General features: G+C 42.5%; 4 protein-coding genes across 4 annotated transcripts; all 4 read right to left on the bottom strand.

The window, feature by feature from the left end:
• Window positions 1-6047: 6047 nt before the first annotated feature.
• LOC132792666 (uncharacterized) lies at window positions 6048-8266 on the bottom strand. The gene is made up of 2 exons (XM_060802111.1): window positions 8085-8266; window positions 6048-7390 (listed from the first exon to the last, which is right to left on the bottom strand). Exons 1-2 carry the CDS (start codon window positions 8224-8226, stop codon window positions 6102-6104), a joined length of 1431 nt encoding a protein of 476 aa, XP_060658094.1. The 5' UTR covers window positions 8227-8266; the 3' UTR covers window positions 6048-6101.
• A 621-nt stretch (window positions 8267-8887) lies between these two features.
• Window positions 8888-9766, bottom strand: LOC132788204 (N66 matrix protein). The gene has a single exon (XM_060795535.1). The coding sequence runs from the start codon at window positions 9764-9766 to the stop codon at window positions 8888-8890; it is 879 nt and encodes a 292-aa protein (XP_060651518.1).
• A 1089-nt stretch (window positions 9767-10855) lies between these two features.
• LOC132788202 (uncharacterized) lies at window positions 10856-11908 on the bottom strand. Its single transcript, XM_060795534.1, has 3 exons — window positions 11805-11908; window positions 11596-11739; window positions 10856-11542 (listed from the first exon to the last, which is right to left on the bottom strand). Exons 1-3 carry the CDS (start codon window positions 11890-11892, stop codon window positions 11019-11021), a joined length of 756 nt encoding a protein of 251 aa, XP_060651517.1. The 5' UTR covers window positions 11893-11908; the 3' UTR covers window positions 10856-11018.
• Window positions 11909-12562: 654 nt separating this feature from the next.
• On the bottom strand, window positions 12563-16665 carry LOC132791398 (uncharacterized). The gene has a single exon (XM_060800291.1). The coding sequence runs from the start codon at window positions 16644-16646 to the stop codon at window positions 12630-12632; it is 4017 nt and encodes a 1338-aa protein (XP_060656274.1). The 5' UTR covers window positions 16647-16665; the 3' UTR covers window positions 12563-12629.
• Between the last annotated feature and the right edge of the window lie 1854 nt (window positions 16666-18519).

Raw genomic sequence — 18519 nt, 5'->3', positions numbered from 1 at the left:
CCACATCCATGAAGTATTAAATGCTCTGATTCAATTGGTCTTAATGAAGGAACAATTATCTAATCAATTGGCTTTATTTGTGAGCTTAAAGACTGATTTCCTGTTGTAAAATAAACGGAAATAAAAAGTCATTTGATTTATGAGGGCGTCTGTAATAATATTTTCACTTGTTTGCCTTTCATTTTCCAATTCCTCCATCAAAGAAACAAAAGAGCGCTGTTTTTAAAGATATGCTCCAGTCACATATGTACATATTCTTGCTGTTCGTTTTACCTTTTTGCTGTCTCATATCTGCAAGTGCTGTGGCAGTTTTGCTGCACACATTTTTGGTAATCGTTTTACCGCGTTTTTGTGGCTTCACATGCATTTCTCAGCAGCCCGCAACGATACAACCGCAGCAACATGCCAATTGTGGCAAGTGTTGCTGCAAGTGCTTCGGCCTTCACTCTGCTCTTCTCGGATTCGGCTCAAGGGAAACGTGTGCGCTAAAAAGCGCAGCACAGATTGCCGAATGGGAGAACATAATACGCGGATGCTGCTGCTGGTGCCGTTCTGCTGCCGACAGTCTCTTTGACAGTGCTGCTAAAAACGAGCTACGTATACTTAATATCTTTGCTCTTATTTTCACGTATCGCAATGTGCTGAAATTGGTTTATCCATTCAGCATATGTTTTTAGTGTCGTCATCTTTTTATACATCTGTTTGTCCAAGTTTACGATTCTGTGAAGTTATCTCAAATATTTTTTCATATATTTTGAGAAATTTATGTGTCACTCTGTTTGACAGCATCGTTTAAGATATTTTTGCAGTTGCACCTTTTGTTTTAGAGGCAATTTAATTTTAACATTTGCCTATTTGTGATTTGATTAGGATTTTAACACGAGCTGTAAACTAGTTTATTTAGTGAAAGGATTTGCGTAGAAAAGCAGGCTATATTTATTTTATGACCAACGAGTTGAATGGATAAGTGACAGAATTAGGTTTCTTACAATATATAGTTTCAAAAAATAATATACATGTATTCATAAATTCTATATTACAAATACATCAAAAAGGACAGTTGACGCATCTCCTAAATTTAGCGATTTCTTACTACTTTTTGAAGTAATCTAGGCAAGTTATTAAATCCTTATCTAAAATATTCAACAGAATTCCAAATAAAATATTTATTGTACATATGCCCTCAGCTACTAAAACAATCACTGTTTATATCCAAATAATAAAATTATATGAATATTCCATAACGTTATTAGAAAACAAATCAATAAAAACTGTTCGCAAAATTCCATGAAAATTGTAATGCGACACAAGGCCGTCTGATGTTCTACTTTAAGTTGTCAACGCCAAAGGCTGGTTTAAAGTGGCGACAACCGTTATAGTCGCCACCCCCAGCTGTCTCCCACATTTTTGAGGGCAATTCACTCTACCTGCGGGGTAATTTGAAACAGGAACAGGAAGGGTGAATAAATTGGTTTCTGTCGCATAAAGCCATTACTTGGCAGCCAGCACAAAGGACCTACAACAACAGTACAGTAGGTATGAATTTTAATATGTGCGAATATTTATATACATATATATTTATATATAATATTTCATAAGCTGTAAAAGAGGCAAAAACAAAAGCAACAACAACAACAACAAGAGCACCAAGGACAACGTTATTGCTGCTGCTGCTGCTTTGGTGCCAACAACAGATCAAAGGGTTTTATCGTGGCCCTTGCCGTTGCCAGCGTACAATTGGACTTTTGATTTTTAAAACGCGTCAGGTTAATAGCCCCTTATGCAATCATATACATTTTTCCTTTAGGGTCACTCAATTTGCTTTTAGTGTTGCCGAACGAATAATAATTTAATTGATTTACAACCCTCTGAATATGTGCAAAAGCAAAAGAGTGGCGTTTGTAATAGTGTGTCATTAAAAGGAAAAATATTGCTGGATTAAATGCAAGGAGAGTGAGCTGAATTGTGTAGTATTAAGCGAAGACTAACAACAATAAATGTCGAAATATAAGTCAAAATTATATTTTGTAGATAGGAAAAAAAAAATCCACTGCAACTTAATCTATTCAAACATATTTCAAATTGTATTTCAACAATAAATGCTTTGCTCATAATTTTAGCCTTAATTTAATTACTAATAAGAACTAAGAAAATAAGAATTTATCATTAAATTATCAAATTATCATCAAATTATTTTTTTGTTTAACGTAAATTTAAATTGGTTCTACATTATAAATTTGTTTGATAGCAAATTAAGGGTCTCTTTAGTCGACGCTGTTCGGCGAGGTATTAGGAGAAATAACGTATAAGCCCATTTGACGTGTTCTTTAACTTACAAAATAAAGCCTGATTTTTTTATGTCATGCTTGTGAATAGTCGTGGCGTTTGCAAGCGGAAACCATAAAGTTCCTTCAAGGATGTGGGCTGGCTACTCGTACTTTTTCATAGCTTTGTAATGCAAATGTAGGAGCAAGAAAATGCGCTCAGAGAGTGAACTGTAATCGATTGGCGAGCAAACATTATAATTCAATTCATTGCATACGTATAACATATATTTAAGATATAGTTACGTTTACAAAAGCAGATTTCTAGATTGCGGCACCTGTTTGTAGTTGACACCTGACACTATCCATAATGACCAATTTGCATGGCTGTCTTTCTGCGTGTTTGCAACTCGACCTACCACTAAGCCGTAGGAGTCAAAGCAGCCATTAGTCCATTAACCAAACACCTTGCTGAGGTAATGTCACAGCATGAGCACTCAGGATCAGCCATGTAGCAACGTGCGAATGGCGAATGGAGAGTGGCGAATTGCAAGTTGCAAGTTGCTCGTTGCAAGTTGCCAGTTGCAAGTTGAGAGTTAAGTTTCGCCAACGACCACATCCTCATTAGGATTGCGAGTGCATTTGCTGTAACTGAAGGCGACCATTTGCCAGTCAGCCAAGTTGGAAATTGTGAGGCAAGCAGAGCAAAAGCAACGCAGAGACACTCGAAGCTAAAGCTAAAGTTAAGTACTTTGTTGGCCATAAATTTGCCTTTGCGCCAACAATAAGGATATTAGATGTCACTGTCGTCATGTTTGCCTTCTTCTAGCCGCTGCTGCTTTTGCTGCTGCCATTGCAATTTCAATTGGTCTGCAAGTAAAATGAAACGCCAATTTCTTGGCCATTTTCATATTGTATTCAAAAGGGTTTCTCCCTCTCGCTTTATGTGTCGGACACATTGTTCATTGTGTGCACGTACTTTATGCATGCCTTATCCTTGTTGTTCTCGTTGTGCGCTTTTTGAATTGAATTAAGCTCAACTTGTGTGGAATTAACTAAATTGTTGTTAAGTGGAGCGGGGCCTTATCCTAGATCTGTCGACCCAGTCACCCATTGAATATCGATTTAAGAAATGAATACAGTTATGAATAAACCTCAATTTTCCAATATAAATCATGCCGCTTACATGCGTGCTTCCTGTTGTGCCTTTGTCCCCAATCTCCCCAATCTGCAATCGACTTCCCCTGTCACCCTGAACTCGCTTCCTCCATCGATACACATGTAAATGTGTGAGTGTGTGTATTATATTATATACTTTTTGTCTTTTGGGAAACCTACGCAACATTTAACAAAATATTTCAACTTGGCTGCCTTTCACATGCAATCCAAAGGACTTGCCCCATATGTGTGTGCATGCATGTGTGTGTATGAGTCCCAGTTCGAGCTGTGTGTAGCTGCACGGCCGAACGGAAGGAAACAAGGCGAACAAAGAGAGAAAGAGAGAGAGAGAGAGCACAGTCGGGCACAGGAAATTATTTATATTATATTTTTATGCTTCAATTTGTATTTAATTCATTCCATTTTTTTTCTTCACTGTTTTTACATTGCCAAGATTTAATATGCATTTTAATCAAAATATTAAAATAAAACAAAAAGGCGAGAGTAAGAGAGAGAGGGAGAGAGATGGCGAGCGTTGCCAAAATGTGGCAATATTAAAAAGTGTATCGTGATCAAGCCGCACTAACAATGCCACGCGCCGAATACAAAATATAAATAATAATTTCCGCTGGCGACCACAGGACACAACATATCCTTCTTCGCAACACAGCACAGAACAGAACAGGAGCCAGAGCCACAACAACAGCAATGACAACAACACCAAAGGCATACCAGACAACAGCTGCGTGAAGTGCGTTCAATTATTATTTTTTGCTGCTCGCTTTTTGTTCCTTCCGCGGTTCTGGTTCTCGCTGCTGCTGCCCTGGTTTCTGCCTTCGCTTCCCCCCTCCGCAACCCAGATAAACTTTCATCAAGTTTACAAGTGCTATACCGAAAAAGAATGAAAAGAAGCAAAACATTTTTTTAAGCGAAATATTATTGCCAGAAAAACGAAAGTCACCAGAGTAGCCGGTCCCAAAGTCACGTCGAACCCAGAAATAGAATGTGCCAACAAAGAAACACAATTTCTTCACTGTTTCAATGTCTCGGAGAGTTTGTTTTGTATTCAATTGTGCGATTTGAGGGTGATTGCTTAAGGTTATTCTTAAATCACAAACAAACTTTCGAAATATAAATGATAATTGTGTGCATGATTCTGCTTTGATGCAAAACAAGATCATAAAATTGAAGGAGAACTAGCTTTACTCTAATATTTATAACGAATAGTTTTTATTAGAAAATTGTGATATAATTGTGAAATTAGGAATAAAGATACCTAAATAAAATAAATTACTCTACACACAACAAATATTTATTTATTGTATTTAAAATCAATTGGCATTAGGTTATTTAGGCCCAACTCATTCTGTCGTCTGATGATCTTTAATGACGTTTGGCAAACAGTTAATTGAGTTAATATATGTGAGTAACCATACACATAACATAACATAACATAACATATCATGCCAACCATGTGTATCCCCTATTATTAACGCTCGTGTGATTTTGACACCATCAAATTGGGTCGACGCGTCGACTGCGGTCTAGGCTTAGGTCAGAAGAGGAGGAAGTGAAAGCAGGCCTCATCCCACCGGAGTTGCTGTTGCCTTGTTAGCTTGAAGAAATGAAATAGGTCTGTATTACCTACCCACATAACACAATTTGTTCCGCAACATTGATTTAATCCTTTTTTTGCCAGCGTCCTCGCACACACTCGCACATTTCTAAACCGAAGGAAGTACAAAGGCCTTAGCGTAGTCGTCTGGCACAATTTCTTAAATTTTCCGTTGGTTTTGTTGCCGTTTTCCGGCATTTGCGTCCTTGAATTCTTTTCTTTTCTTTCGCTTTCTTTCATTTTACACATTACCATAAATTCTTTTTCTTTCTTTTCGTTGTTCGTTTTTCTTGCTTTTGCCTTTGGTCCCATTTGAGCTTTCAATACATTTACATTTGCATTTACTGATTTGAAAACGTTGAAACGTACTTCCAACTGCTTTCCGCACGTTTAAAGTCCTTGCTGTTCCGTCCATCCGGAAAGGAAGTGCCAGAGTTGGGGTCGAACAATATAATATTTTTTTTTTTTTTTATGTTAGCCAACGGTAAACAATATATGTGTAAGTAATCTCTGTTGACTTAAGAACCTTAAGAACCGATATAGAAAAAAGAAAACGTACTTCTTTGGAATCTGTTGTATGAAATTAATAGAAAACAAAACAATTCGAAAATTCCATTTTCCCCTGTTTTCTTTAGCATATTCCTGGAAAAAATATTGGGCTAAGAATAAAACGTTTTCTGAGAAATTCTTGAGTTATAATTGAATTGTTGAAAGCAATTTTATAACTGGAGAAACGTAGGGTAAGCAATAAATGTAAAGAATGCATTTCACTGTTAGATTTGTTTAGTGCCAATAAATATAATATATATAATATACTATAAAACAACAACATGAATAAATGATTTTTACGTTAATATTTTTATTAGATAGCAAACTTATGATTAGTAATAAATATCTAATGATAATGAATTAATGGAACAGGTTCAGTATTAAAATAGAGTTAGGAATTGAGATACAAATGTAATCCAATTTAAAATTCTGTTTATGTTTAGAATAAAACACTAATTTAAATGGGATTAAAAGTAAATAAGTTAAAATTCTACAGAATGATATTCCCTTTAAAGTTAGTCGGAGTCAATGATGTCATCTTCGCTTAACTCATGATCTTTCAAGTCTTCCCCTAAAAGAGGCTCGTGTACCTCTAGAAGATGGGGTGGCAAGTGTCCCACCGCTCTGGCCACATCCGCAACGGTGCAGGCATAGAGATATCCCTTTTTCAAGTTCTTCTGCTGCAGCGAGCGTAACCAGGGCACATACCTTGGCGGTATTCTGGTCTCACAAATCATATATGACTTCCAAATCTCGGGCCAGGTGGCATGGGGATTGTTGACACCCACGATGGCTAGGCCAGACCATGGCCTATCATTGTCGATGACCAGGCGATAGAAGAGAAGGGGCACAGGCAAAACGTGATTGTTATTGGCATCGTTGGCCAGATAGAAGCTCGTCTGAGTAGCGTTCGGCAGTGGCATGACGCCATAGGTGCCCGTATATATGCTCAGCGAGAGCTTCTCGCGTGCAGCAAAACGTCGGGTGGCCTCCTCAACAACAGCCCAGTGGCCAGCATTGAGTGTCTGCCACTGGGGTGCCACATTCAGATAGTTGAAAGTGCTGCGTTGTTGGGTGGCATAAATCAGATCAGCCTTGGCGGCCAAATGTCCGCGAGCAAGAAAAAGGTCCTTCGTATCAAACAGCGTGGACTTCATGTCCACACCAAGACCAACACCAACGCCAACATCAACACCATCAGATGGGGCCGCCTGCTGCAGCAGTTGCTTGGCCCGCTTTTGCTGATGCGCCTGTGAGTAGAGGCGCTGCATGTCGAAGCCACAAAAGTGGCCGGCGGAGCTGAACTGTGGGCGCTTCACGTGTCGCTGAAAGTGCACGCTTGCCGGCAGCAACTGATAGTACACATACTCGGTTCGCAGCTGCTCGGCATCGTGACACAGCTCCAGGGTGCGCACAAATCTCCCTCCGCTCACATTGTAGCCCACACGGTAAATGCGTGCCGCTGATGTCATATTCCCATCGCCACATGGCTGCTGCTCCAAACGTTCCACGACATATTTAAGCTGCTGTGTGCAGTAGAAATCCTGCAGCTCTTGCTTTCCGCCTGTCCACTCAAAGGTTGTGTCGTGCAGGCAGCGGGCATGAATGGAGACGGTCTCTTCCTGACTGTCCATATTCGCAAATGAGGAGTCGCAATACAGCTCAATGCTGGCACCGCGTGGCACCACCAACTGACCATCTCCATTAGGCAGCCAATAGCTGTCCGTGTGCGGATGCAGGTAAAGTGGCTGCGCTCGTTTCCCTGACGGCAAATCTTTCTGGATGTCCAGCATGCAGGGGGCCCCTGGGGAGAAAAGTGAGTAATAATTAATGCAACAAGTGAATCAGCTCAATTGGTGTCTTTTATATTGCCTGCAGATTGAATACATCAGATGTGCTGCCCTGGGCTTTGTGCACAAGTATTTAATAGTAAGTGAAAATAATAATAAATAAGTAAAATTTGGACATTTTGCCTTCTGTTCTTTTCTGTTATAACAATAGAAATAACATTTTTGATTTCGTCTTAAGCTTTACACCTATCTCACTGTATTTTTAAATAATATGTGAGTTTTCAGTAAAATGTATGCATATCTTGAAACCAATTTATTAACGTATGTTAGCTAGTCACCTAATACTTTAGTCACCTCCATAAGTTAATCAGTAATATGTTTGTTTATATTTTCGTGTTAATTTTGTAACTGCCAAATGTTAATATTTTAATACTTTGAAATTTAAAAAACAAGCTTTTGAACTAATTTAAGTAGTATTTTCAAATATTTTTTTGATTGAAATTGGTTGTTTCGATTTCATTCGCATATTGCTTTCTCATAAATGATATTTGCTTAAGTACACATCTTAATTATATACCGTATTACATGAAATTAAAGTACTGAAGATTACAATCTTATTAGTGAAAGCTGTGTATGCTAAATTATAATTTGTATTATACTAACAAATGTATATAGTATATAAATTATCTCAAGTACACTAGCACTTACCTCGCTCAATCGAATCATCAATATGCACTTCCTCAAGATCTTTGATTATTTGACCTACTTCAGGTGGTGGTCTAATTGCTTCTCGCGCCTCATTCTCAATCGCGGTCACGATCAACAGTAAAGTGAACAAAAGCTTTTGCATAATCGGCTGTGAATCGTTCTCCCGAAGTGCCACGCGCGGTGTTCGGCAACCGACTAAATTATCTGAGCGTTATACAGGTGTTTTTATATTTTAATGTCATTCCCACTCTCACTTGCATTCTTTTTCTCGCTCTCGTTCTTTATCACTCTCGCACTCTCCCGCTGATTCTCCGCTTTGTTAACGCTACCTCTTGAATAATTCGCTCGCCATAGCCGGTTTTGTAATGCGCACCTTCTGAATTTTAAAAGTGTAAACGAAAGAGAGAGCTAGAGTTAAGTATATTATTATTTGTTTACTTAACAACATTTCCGAGTTGTGCTTTTTGATTATTGTTTGAACAGCTTTGATTATTCTGCAGACTAATTAAGATATTGCTATTATTTCCATCTCACGAAATTTAAAAATATTTTTTTTTAAGTTTATACTTAAAATTAATAACGTTTTCCAGTTACGCGTAACAATGTTCGTTTATAATAAAATCAAAGTACTATGAGTAAATTCTAAAGTTCATTAAAGTTCACAAATAGCTTGTAATATGTCAGGAGTATTGTCTAGCATGAGGAAACATTTATTATTAAATAAAGCTTTTAGACAATAGATATATAATTGCAGTTATAATATATTTAAGCACATTTGAAATACATTAAAACACATATTTATATTAGAACCATGAATCATCCGATGAGGCGGTATTATTTCGCCGCGGCCTCTGCGAGCTTCCATTTGCTCCATTGGCTGAGCTAACGGTCACAGAACTATCAGCATTGATTCCATCGGATTGTCGGGAAACTGATAATTGTTGATCTCTTGACACGTTCATTCCCTGTCCATTGCTCCAGCTTGACTGCATTGTGCCCATTGGCCGCCCATTCATCGAGTACGAAGATTGTTGCATTCCCTGGCGACCATTTGCGAATGTCGATGACTGTGATGAATATTGACTATTGCCATTGTTTCCATTATTCCATTGGCCTCCATTGCCACCCATTCCTCCACCTCCACCTCCACGTCCACCCATTCCATTGTTTCCCATGCCGTTGCCGCCCATTCCATTTCTTCCCATTCCATTGCCATAACCGCCCATCCCATTACCACCCATTCCATTGCCATTCATTCCGTTTCCACCCATTCCATTGGGTGGGCCCATTCCATTGCCTCCTCGGCCACCCATTTGAAATCCATTTATTCCATTTCCACACATTCCTGGAGGTCCCATTCCATTACCTCCTCCCATTCCATTGCCACCCATTCCATTTCCATTCCCACCATTTCTATTGCCTCCTCCCATTCCGTTTCCGCCCATTCCATTGCCATTTCCCATTCCGTTTCCCTGTTGTGCCGCATCGCCTTGATGCGTTAAACTTTTCACACTGCGCTTTAGACGTCTGAATGAATTTGAATTGCCGTTCATTCCGTTTCTATTCATTCCATTGCGGTTCATTCCATTACCATTTCCATTACCATTTCCATTACCATTCATTCCATTGCCACGCATGCCATTACCATTCATGCCATTACCATTCATGCCATTGCCGTTCATTCCATTACCATTCATTCCATTGCCACCAAATCCTCCACGACCTCCCATTTGGTGCCACACATTGGTGGTGGCGGCCCCATGCCGCCGCCCATTCCATTTCCACCCATTCCATTGCCATTACCACCCATACCATTGCCACCCATTCCATTGCCACCCATTCCATTTCCACCCATTCCATTACCCATTTGTCCAGCCTCTCTTCGATTGCCAAAGCCTTGCAACGATCGCTTCAGTCTCTCCCAAGGTAATGCCTGCATTGATTGTTAAAGTGAAGACAGGATTAGATAACTACATTATAAACTACATCAGTATTATTATATTTTGTAGATTCCCAGTGTTTTCTTGTTGTGCTCTTTTATTATCCATACGTATTGTAATTGTTATTGTTATTATTGTAGTCATTATAATTATTATTATTGTTGTTGTTGTTGTTGAAGTTGCCATAGTAAGGTGTCTGTGTGGTGTATTGTGTGGCATAGGTGGGATAGTAGGCGGCTGGTCCATAATATTGACTGGGAGTGTAGCTCACGCCCGCAAAACTCGATACGCCAATGGGAAGAATAACTATGGGTTGCGTTATGACCTGGGTCGGAGGTATATACACAGGCATAGGCCAAGCCATTGGCGAGGGCTGATAGGGAGGGTAATAGATGCGAGGAGCTGCGATCGGAATAGGCTGAGCGATTGGCATTGGCATGGGCATAGGCATTGGCATTGGCATAGGTCCAGGTATATATTGTCTTTTGGTAATATTGTGAAATGATTCTGATTCGGAATCCGAGTCAATGAAGTCTGACGAATCTGAAGAAAAAATCGAAGATCAAGAGAAGAACAAGAAGTGAGGTCAGAAGAAGCTTTTTCGTTTTGCTTTAAGAGGAGCCACCCGAGAGGGGTAAATTCACATTGATATTGTAGTAATAGCTGGGCCTAGGATTATAGAAACCAGGATACACCTGTACAGCCTGACGAGCCTGAGGTACTCCTCGGTTCGGATACATATAAGTAGGATAGGCCATGCTGATCGATAGATACGGATTCGCGTATTGTGCTTGATATTGATATTGATATTGAGTCGGATATTGTCGGGGAACCGGACGTGGTGCTGCTGCACCAGCTGGTACTACAACTGGCCCCATGGGCATCGGTGACATTGGAATCGGTGGTGGATAAGGAGGCATCTGGGGAGAGCGACGTGGTCGTCGGCCAGATGCCCGGTCTGGTGAGTAGAATAGAACAGAAGAAGAAAGACGCACTAAATTGTGATGTACATCAGATAGTTGTTGGTCTGAGATGAAGCTCTCGCGGAGCGGGCAAATGGATAGCCAGAAGCCAAGCGAGGATAGCAATTGTAGTAGCAGGGTGGTGTGGGAGGCACCAACTGAGGGCCTGAGGCAGCTCGTGCATTGCCGTAAGCTGGTATCGATCTAGAGGCGGTGGGTAAGTAAGGCGAACTCGGATAATTGCAGGTATAGGGATAATAGGGGCTGCAGGGTTGCCGCCAGGGCTGATTGTTGTAATTCGGATAAGTATTGGGATTGAGATTGGGATTCTGGTTGCCCTCCTGTACAATGACCAGAACATTGGCCTGTCGCTGAGCTGCATGACTGGCAGCCGGATCAGCGACAATCGGATCCGGAGCCAAGAGTTCAAAGTCCGTCTGAGATTTATGTTTCGGCTGATGATTCAAAGTCAAGGTGCTGGTGATGGGACTACTCGATAACAAGGTGGATGAACGTGTGTTTGCTGTGGTGGATGTGGTGTCGATCAGTTGCTGATCTGCAAACGGATCAGTTAGCTGATTGACAGCATAAAGAAATTTTAAAACGTACCTGCTGCACTCAAAGAACGCTCCACACATCTGGGATAGAGCCCGCAGTGCTCGCCATCCAATTGATCCCTCTCACAAGCTACATGCGAGACAATGCAATGCTCATTAACCGCACAGCTAACATCCCGACAATCCTGTCCGAACTCTGATCAAAGCAAAGGGAAACTAAATTCAGTTACAGCTCTGGGTGAATTGAAGTTCCGCACTTACTTTTGTAGGCATTAACGTGGCCCGCAACTATTACAATGATGGCCAAAAGCCAGCAGGCTACTTGGCCAAGTTGACGCCTCTTGAACATTTTACAATTTCTCTCTCAAATTTTAAGCAATCACTGAACCAAGGTTTCATCTGAACTCTAATTTATACGATTCTCTTGATATGCTTCAATTCATGTTTTAATTATTTTAGACACATTTAACCAATGAATTCAAATTACGCATATAAATTCATTTTGATGACAACTGATCAATTAAATTGGTGTCGATAGTTATGGTTTATTAAGTATAGCAGCGGCTTGCTAACTTAATTATCAAGTGTTTACAAATATTGCGGCCTGCTTGACTATTCAGTGCTCTACTTCACTATACATTTTTGACAAACAAAATTTATTTATTTTATATGTTCTATAATGTTATAGCCTAATTTAGTAACTATTTTTTCTTTTCATGCGCAACCTTAACCTAATGTTTAGCAATATTTCACAAAGTCCCTGGATTAAAATAAACCTTAATTAAGCGTTTAAGTAGTTATTAAAAATAAACCAAATCATTATTATGTTTCAGGCCATAGAACTTCACTTCAGATTAGATTAATTAAACACTTCAACAGATTATACAATACTCAATTCAGAGTACGTGAATCCCTCGCATACTATAGATAAGTGAAATACCAAAGTCATGGTAAGCTGCTCGGGGTCAAGGGTATTACTGGAAATTCCGCCTTTGCAAAACAAAACTGGCGTTATCAAATGACATTGTTACAAATTTTCTATTTATTGTATTTTTAGTTCTTAGATTAGTCGACTATGATTGCAATCTACGAGTGCCTTGCAGTTACACCGAGCACTCCGCTCGTCACCAGATTCTCCAGCGGCAGGTCCGTGACTACTTTAGTGAACTCTTCCACAGTGCAAGCATAGGAATATCCCCTGTTCAGAGTCTCCTTATTCCAGCTAATCCAATCGATTTGATCGCCAATGTCTGGACAGATGACGTAATCCTTTTGAATCTGCTCCACGGTGACATGAGGATTGTTCACACCGAGCACAACAATGCCCTGACGACTCTCACGATCGATGATCACACGGAAATAGAGCATTGGCACTGGAATCAAACCGTTGTTGTTCTCATCAAAGTCCAGATAGAGTTCACGGTCAATGCCATCGACATCGGGCAGCGTGGAGACGCCCCAAGTACCAGTGTAGCAATCTGCGGTGATATTTTCATCGGACACAAACTTCCTGACGCTATCCTCAATGCGTTCCCAGTTGCCGCCATTGAAGGTCTGCCACTGTGGTGCCACATTCACAAAGTAGAAGGTCGCCTGCTGTGCGGCACCAAAGACAAGGTCAGTCTTGGCCGCGAGATGTCCGCGGGCGAGATAGACATTGCTACTGATGTTGAAATAAGGTGAGGCATCCATGCCTAAGATCTGACTGACGGTGACATTCTGCTGCACCTGTGTGTACTTCTGGTTCACGTCCTTGACGCCATAGAAGTCTCCGGTGATGAAGCTGGGCCTGCTTACCGAACGCTGATACATGGCGCTGCCTGGTAGAAGCACATGGTGTACATAGCGTGTGACCTCCAGTTGCTCGTCGTGGCACACATCGTACATGTGCAGGAAGTCGTCCGCCGCACCGCTCTCCGCCAACTGGAAGCCCACCTCGAGCAGATTGGTGCCGCCATTGCAGTCGCGAGTGGTGCGTCGTGCCGTGTGTCCTGGCCAGGAGCTGCAGACAAAGTCCTCCAGCTGATAGACGCTGCCCAGCACCAAGAAACTCTTTGCGCCCCAGCAGCTGGCATTCAGATGTGAGTAACCCTTAAAGTAATCCTTAAAGCTGCTGCTTCCGGTGCAGTGTAACTCCAAGTGCTCGCCATGCTTCAGCTCCGCCAATCCAGCAATGTTGGGTTCCAAATACTCAGCCTTGCCCTCGGCAGTGCGTAGAACGAAAACCGGCGCCGGATCGTTGAGATCGCCGCTCACACGGAAGCTGCAAGCCTGCTGCTGTTGCTGCTCTTGGGTGTCAGCGGAAACTCCGAGTAGTCCTGTCGTCTGCAGTTGATCCAATGGCAAGTCCTTCACCACGGCAGTAAAGTCTTCGACGGAACAAGCATAGGAGTAGCCCTGTAGCAGCTGTGTCTTCTGCCAATCCAGCCAATCCAACTGGGCGCCCACATCCTGGCACACCACATAATCCTGCTGAATCTCCGCCAGAGTGGCGTGTGGATTGTTTACCACCACCAACACAATGCCCTTCCGACTCTCTTGATCGATGACCACGCGATAAACGATGCGAGGCACAGGCAACTGCTCTGCCTCTGCATCCAGATAGATGGGTGTTTGCACGCCAGCTGCGTTGGCCAAGGTGGATACGCCCCAGCTTCCCGCATGCACGCTCACATTAAGCGCCTCGTCGGCCACAAATTGACGTAGACTACGCTCCACGGCCAGCCAGTTGCCAATGCTAATGCTGCGCCACTGCGGCACCGCATTCACATAGAAGTGTGTGGCACGCTGTGCTGAGCCATGGACGAAATCCTGACGAGCTGCGAGCTGTCCACGCGCCAAATACAAGTCACGACTGCTATCCAAGTACTGGCTGGCATCGACGCCAAGCAGCTCACTCAGCGCCGTCTGCTGATATGCCAGACCGTAGTAGACATTCACATCCTTGCCCTGATAGAAGTCGCCACGCAAATATCCTGGCTGTGCGACATCCCGCTGATAGGCAACGTTGGAGGGCGTGAGCTCGTAGCGTGCATAACGCGTAATCTGTGTCTGCTCGTCGTAGCATAGTTCGATTTGTGGCAACAATCCAGCTGCCACATTGAAGCCAATCTGCAGCAGTTCGGTGCCGCCCTCGCAGGCAACTCCACTGCGCACCGCCTCGTAAGTGGGCCAGGACTGGCAGCTGAAGGAGCGGATTGCAACTTGCTCTCCCTCTGCTTCGTATAGTTGATTGCCCAGACAGCGAGCTGTGAGAGCCGTGTAGCGATTGAAGGGCACTGCCAAGGCTGAGGTGCAATGCAGATCCAAGCTACTGCCCTGCTCGATGGTGTAGACACCCGACTCGTCGGGCAACAGCCAACTGAGAGCGCCCTCTGGAGTAAACAGCGGTGCGGGATCCCTAAGATCCCCGTTTATGTTAAAGTGACAATCGTTTGGATTGGGCGTGGGCGTTGGTGTGGGCGCTGCACTGGTTGTACTTGACGAAGTGGAGGACTCCGTGGTTGTTGGAGTGGTCTCTGTGGTAGTGGGCGTGACAGTGGTGGAAGAAGTAGTCTCCGTAGTAGACTCGGTGGTAGACTCCGTAGTAGACTCCGTGGTGGAAGATTCTGTAGAAGACTCCGTGGTGGTGGACTCCGAGGTGGTAGACTCCGTCGTGGTGGACTCCGTAGTGGTGGATTCCGTGGTGGTGGATTCCGTGGTGGTGGACTCTGTGGTGGTTGATTCAGTGGTGGTGGATTCCGTGGTTGTAGATTCCGTGGTGGTGTACTCTGTGGTGGTAGACTCCGTCGTGGTGGACTCTGTCGTGGTCGGAGCGGCGGTGGTCGTTTCCGAATCCAAGCCAAGTACACCGTTTGTCTGCAGATCCTCGAGCGGCAAGTCCTTGACCACCGCTGTAAAGTCCTCCACAGTGCAAGCGTAGGAATAACCCTGATGCAGATCCTCCTTCAGCCAGGTAATCCAACTAATCCGATGACCAACATCCTCGCAGAGAATGTAATCCTTTTGGATTTGCTCAAGCGTCACATAGGGATTATTCACACCGATCAAGACGATGCCCTCGCGAGTGGCGCGATCAATAATCACACGGAAATAAAGCATAGGTACAGGAATCAACCCGTTGTTGTTCTCATCAAAGTCTAGGTACAGTTCGCGCTCAGTGCCATTGACATCGGGAAGCGTGGAGACGCCATAAATGCCCGTGTAGCAATCTGTGGTCAGATTGCGATCAGCGACAAACTTGCGGACACTCGACTCGACGCGTTCCCAGTTGCCGCCGTTGAAGCTTTGCCATTGTGGCGCCACGTTAATGAAGAGGAAGGTGGCCTGATGGGCGGCACCAAAGATCATATCGGTCTTGGCAACCATGTGACCACGCGCCAAAATGCGATCCTCGGTGTAGTTGAAGTAGGGCGACGCATCCAGGCCTAGAATTCCGCTAATTGTGATATTCTGCTGCACCTGCGTGTACTTTGTGTTCACATCTCGACCACCGTAGAAATCCAATTCGATGAAATTGGGCCGCGAAACGCCGTGCTGATAATCATAACTGGAGGGATAGAGCACGTGATGCACATAGCGCGTGACCTCGTTCACCTCATCGTGACAGACGTCGAAGGTGTGCAGAAATCCGCCATCCTCGACCTCGAAGCCCGCCTTGACCAGATCCGTGCCGCCATTGCACTGACGTCCAGTGCGCAGCGCCGTGTACGTGGGCCATGCCGTGCAGCTGAAGTCGGAGAAGGGATGAATCTGTCCGTCGACGAGGAAATACTTTTGCTGCAGACACTGAGCTGTCAGCTGGGTGCGATTAGCGAAAGGTGCCGCAAATCCCACGCCAGGACAGAACATATCCAGAAGTTCGCCATTGGTTAGACGCACGGTATCCGTGGGATCCGGCACAACTATTTCGTAAGAAGCGTGGCGTGAGAAAAGCGGTGCGGGATCATTGAGATCGCCATTGACAAGAAATTCACAATCGCCATAGATGGGCACACCTTGGTCCTCGTCCGCGAAGGGCAACACACGCGGCAAACGTCCGGCGGCGGTCCTGAAGCTGACCAGCAGCTGCAGGATTAGAATTACACTCGCGTAGCACTTCATGGCGTTGTGGCGTTTTAGGCCAAACTGCTAACGCAAACATCAAATTGCCACAATCTTATATGACTTTCCATGTCGCGCATGGCGTTATCTTGACACTATCGTTATCGTTATCGTTGGGACGGACACTTGACGCACTTGTTTATGATCATTGATTGGGCTTTTGATGGGGAAATCGTGGTCACTTTTTAAATGAGATATGCTTTTGGCCATGGCGCATACTGGCTCAGCAAAAATTTGGGGTAAATCATTGATGTACATTTTTTGAAGTTGATGTCACTTCGAGGCTATAAATTTAGCAGATTATTTGGAAGGACTTCTCGGAATTATGGCATCGCTACCTCTAATTCAAAGACGTAAACAAATGGCATAATAACTGTTATTTGATTTCCAGTTGGACGCTATAAACTCTTATCGAATATCAATAACCCAAATAATTTTATGAGATGCGTGAAGCAGAATTTATTTCCCACTCTTCGTATATTTAGAAATGCAGCAATCGTGCTAATTGAGTATTAATCAGTTCAGAAAATTGCCAATTGAAATTTTGAGATCCCCACTTAATAAACAACAATCGATCGATTTATGAGCTGCTTGAGTTGATCAATTATTCATAAATTTAATAAAAGTTAATTTCATTAATTGATCAACAGTACTTCAATAATAAAAAAAAAATGTCATTTGCTAATTGATTGTTTCTAATCCGAAAGCTGTCAGCAACAAAATATCGAATTCAAATGTGTCTCGGAGATTGTGAAATGAATTCCATCAAAGTCAGCAGCAGGAGCAAAGCAAATGAATGAGTGCCTACAAAAATCGTTCGCCTGCCTGGTCTGCAAACTAATTTGCAGCACTGTACGTGCGTATGGATTTCGTCAATTGACTGCCCGCAAAATTTGTGTGGGGACAAAAGAAAAACAAAAATACTAAATAAAAAAAAAACAGAAAAAACAACGTAAAAGTAAAGAAAGCAAGTAAAATTATATGTAAAAACAAATCATTAGGTAATTGGATTTGTGGGGAAACACAATTTATTCGCATTTGCTGCTGACAGCTGCTGCTCACAGGCAGCTCACCCAGGCCTTGTCAATAAAATTCAATAAACATGTGGATAGTTCTCTACTCTCTCCGCACTTTACTCTTGTACTCGTATGTGCGTCAAATCAATTGAAAAGAATTATTTATCACTAACACTGGCACTTGACAGATTTTTATTATTATTATACTTTTACTATGGGGTAATATAAAATTGTAAACACATGTTCGTGTGAATTGATAAAACGACATTGATAGTTAGGATTTCATTTTTTTGCATATTTAATGCATCTTAAAGAAATACATTATTTATATCTTTTAAAAGACATATTTCTATTTTGAATAAGAGAAAACTAAAGTAATGTTGTTTGCCATTTAATTTATTTGTGGACATTTTAACGCATGTCGTTCGGTATTTTAATAAACTAATTGCCATATTTGTTTGTGTTGTCTGTAAATTGGGCTAAACAATTTTAACAGATTCCCATTAATCAACGTGTGTTGTGTCTAGTCGGTGTTAAACGGCCTGAACATGACAATTCGCGCATAAATTCTAATGCGAGCATTCTCAATAATTTATGCCAACTAATGGTAACACATGGCGTATGCGTAATTTACTTGTCATTGGCAACCAATTAAAACTGCGGCAGAGGGGATAAATCAGGGAAGCGCAACGAAACGATGAATGTTGCATCTGGCACTTTGGCTCTTGTGTTAATGGCAACCTTAATTATAATCTCGCTTTTTTTTCATTTTTGCAGTTGCATTTCTTTTCAATTTCGTCGTCGTGGCGCGTCGCGTCGCATCTCGTCTCGCACTGTCCGCCCTCGTTTTCGTTCTC

Source organism: Drosophila nasuta, chromosome 3, assembly GCF_023558535.2.
Source record: "Drosophila nasuta strain 15112-1781.00 chromosome 3, ASM2355853v1, whole genome shotgun sequence".
Taxonomy (NCBI): Eukaryota; Metazoa; Arthropoda; class Insecta; order Diptera; family Drosophilidae; genus Drosophila; species Drosophila nasuta.
Note: the sequence above shows the minus strand (reverse complement) of the source record. Positions and strands in the feature narration are given on the sequence as shown.

Bases quoted from the DNA above. Each gene is read 5' to 3' on its own strand.
- LOC132792666 (XM_060802111.1), bottom strand. From the start codon at position 8,226: ATGCAAAAGCTTTTGTTCACTTTACTGTTGATCGTGACCGCGATTGAG. The intron at 7,391-8,084 runs GTAAGTGCTAGT...TTTTCTCCCCAG, and splicing joins TGATGATTCGATTGAGCGAG to GGGCCCCCTGCATGCTGGAC.
- LOC132788204 (XM_060795535.1), bottom strand. From the start codon at position 9,766: ATGAACGGCAATGGCATGAATGGTAATGGCATGAATGGTAATGGCATG.
- LOC132788202 (XM_060795534.1), bottom strand. From the start codon at position 11,892: ATGTTCAAGAGGCGTCAACTTGGCCAAGTAGCCTGCTGGCTTTTGGCC. The intron at 11,740-11,804 runs GTAAGTGCGGAA...TGCTTTGATCAG, and splicing joins CCACGTTAATGCCTACAAAA to AGTTCGGACAGGATTGTCGG. The intron at 11,543-11,595 runs GTACGTTTTAAA...ATCCGTTTGCAG, and splicing joins GCGTTCTTTGAGTGCAGCAG to ATCAGCAACTGATCGACACC.
- LOC132791398 (XM_060800291.1), bottom strand. From the start codon at position 16,646: ATGAAGTGCTACGCGAGTGTAATTCTAATCCTGCAGCTGCTGGTCAGC.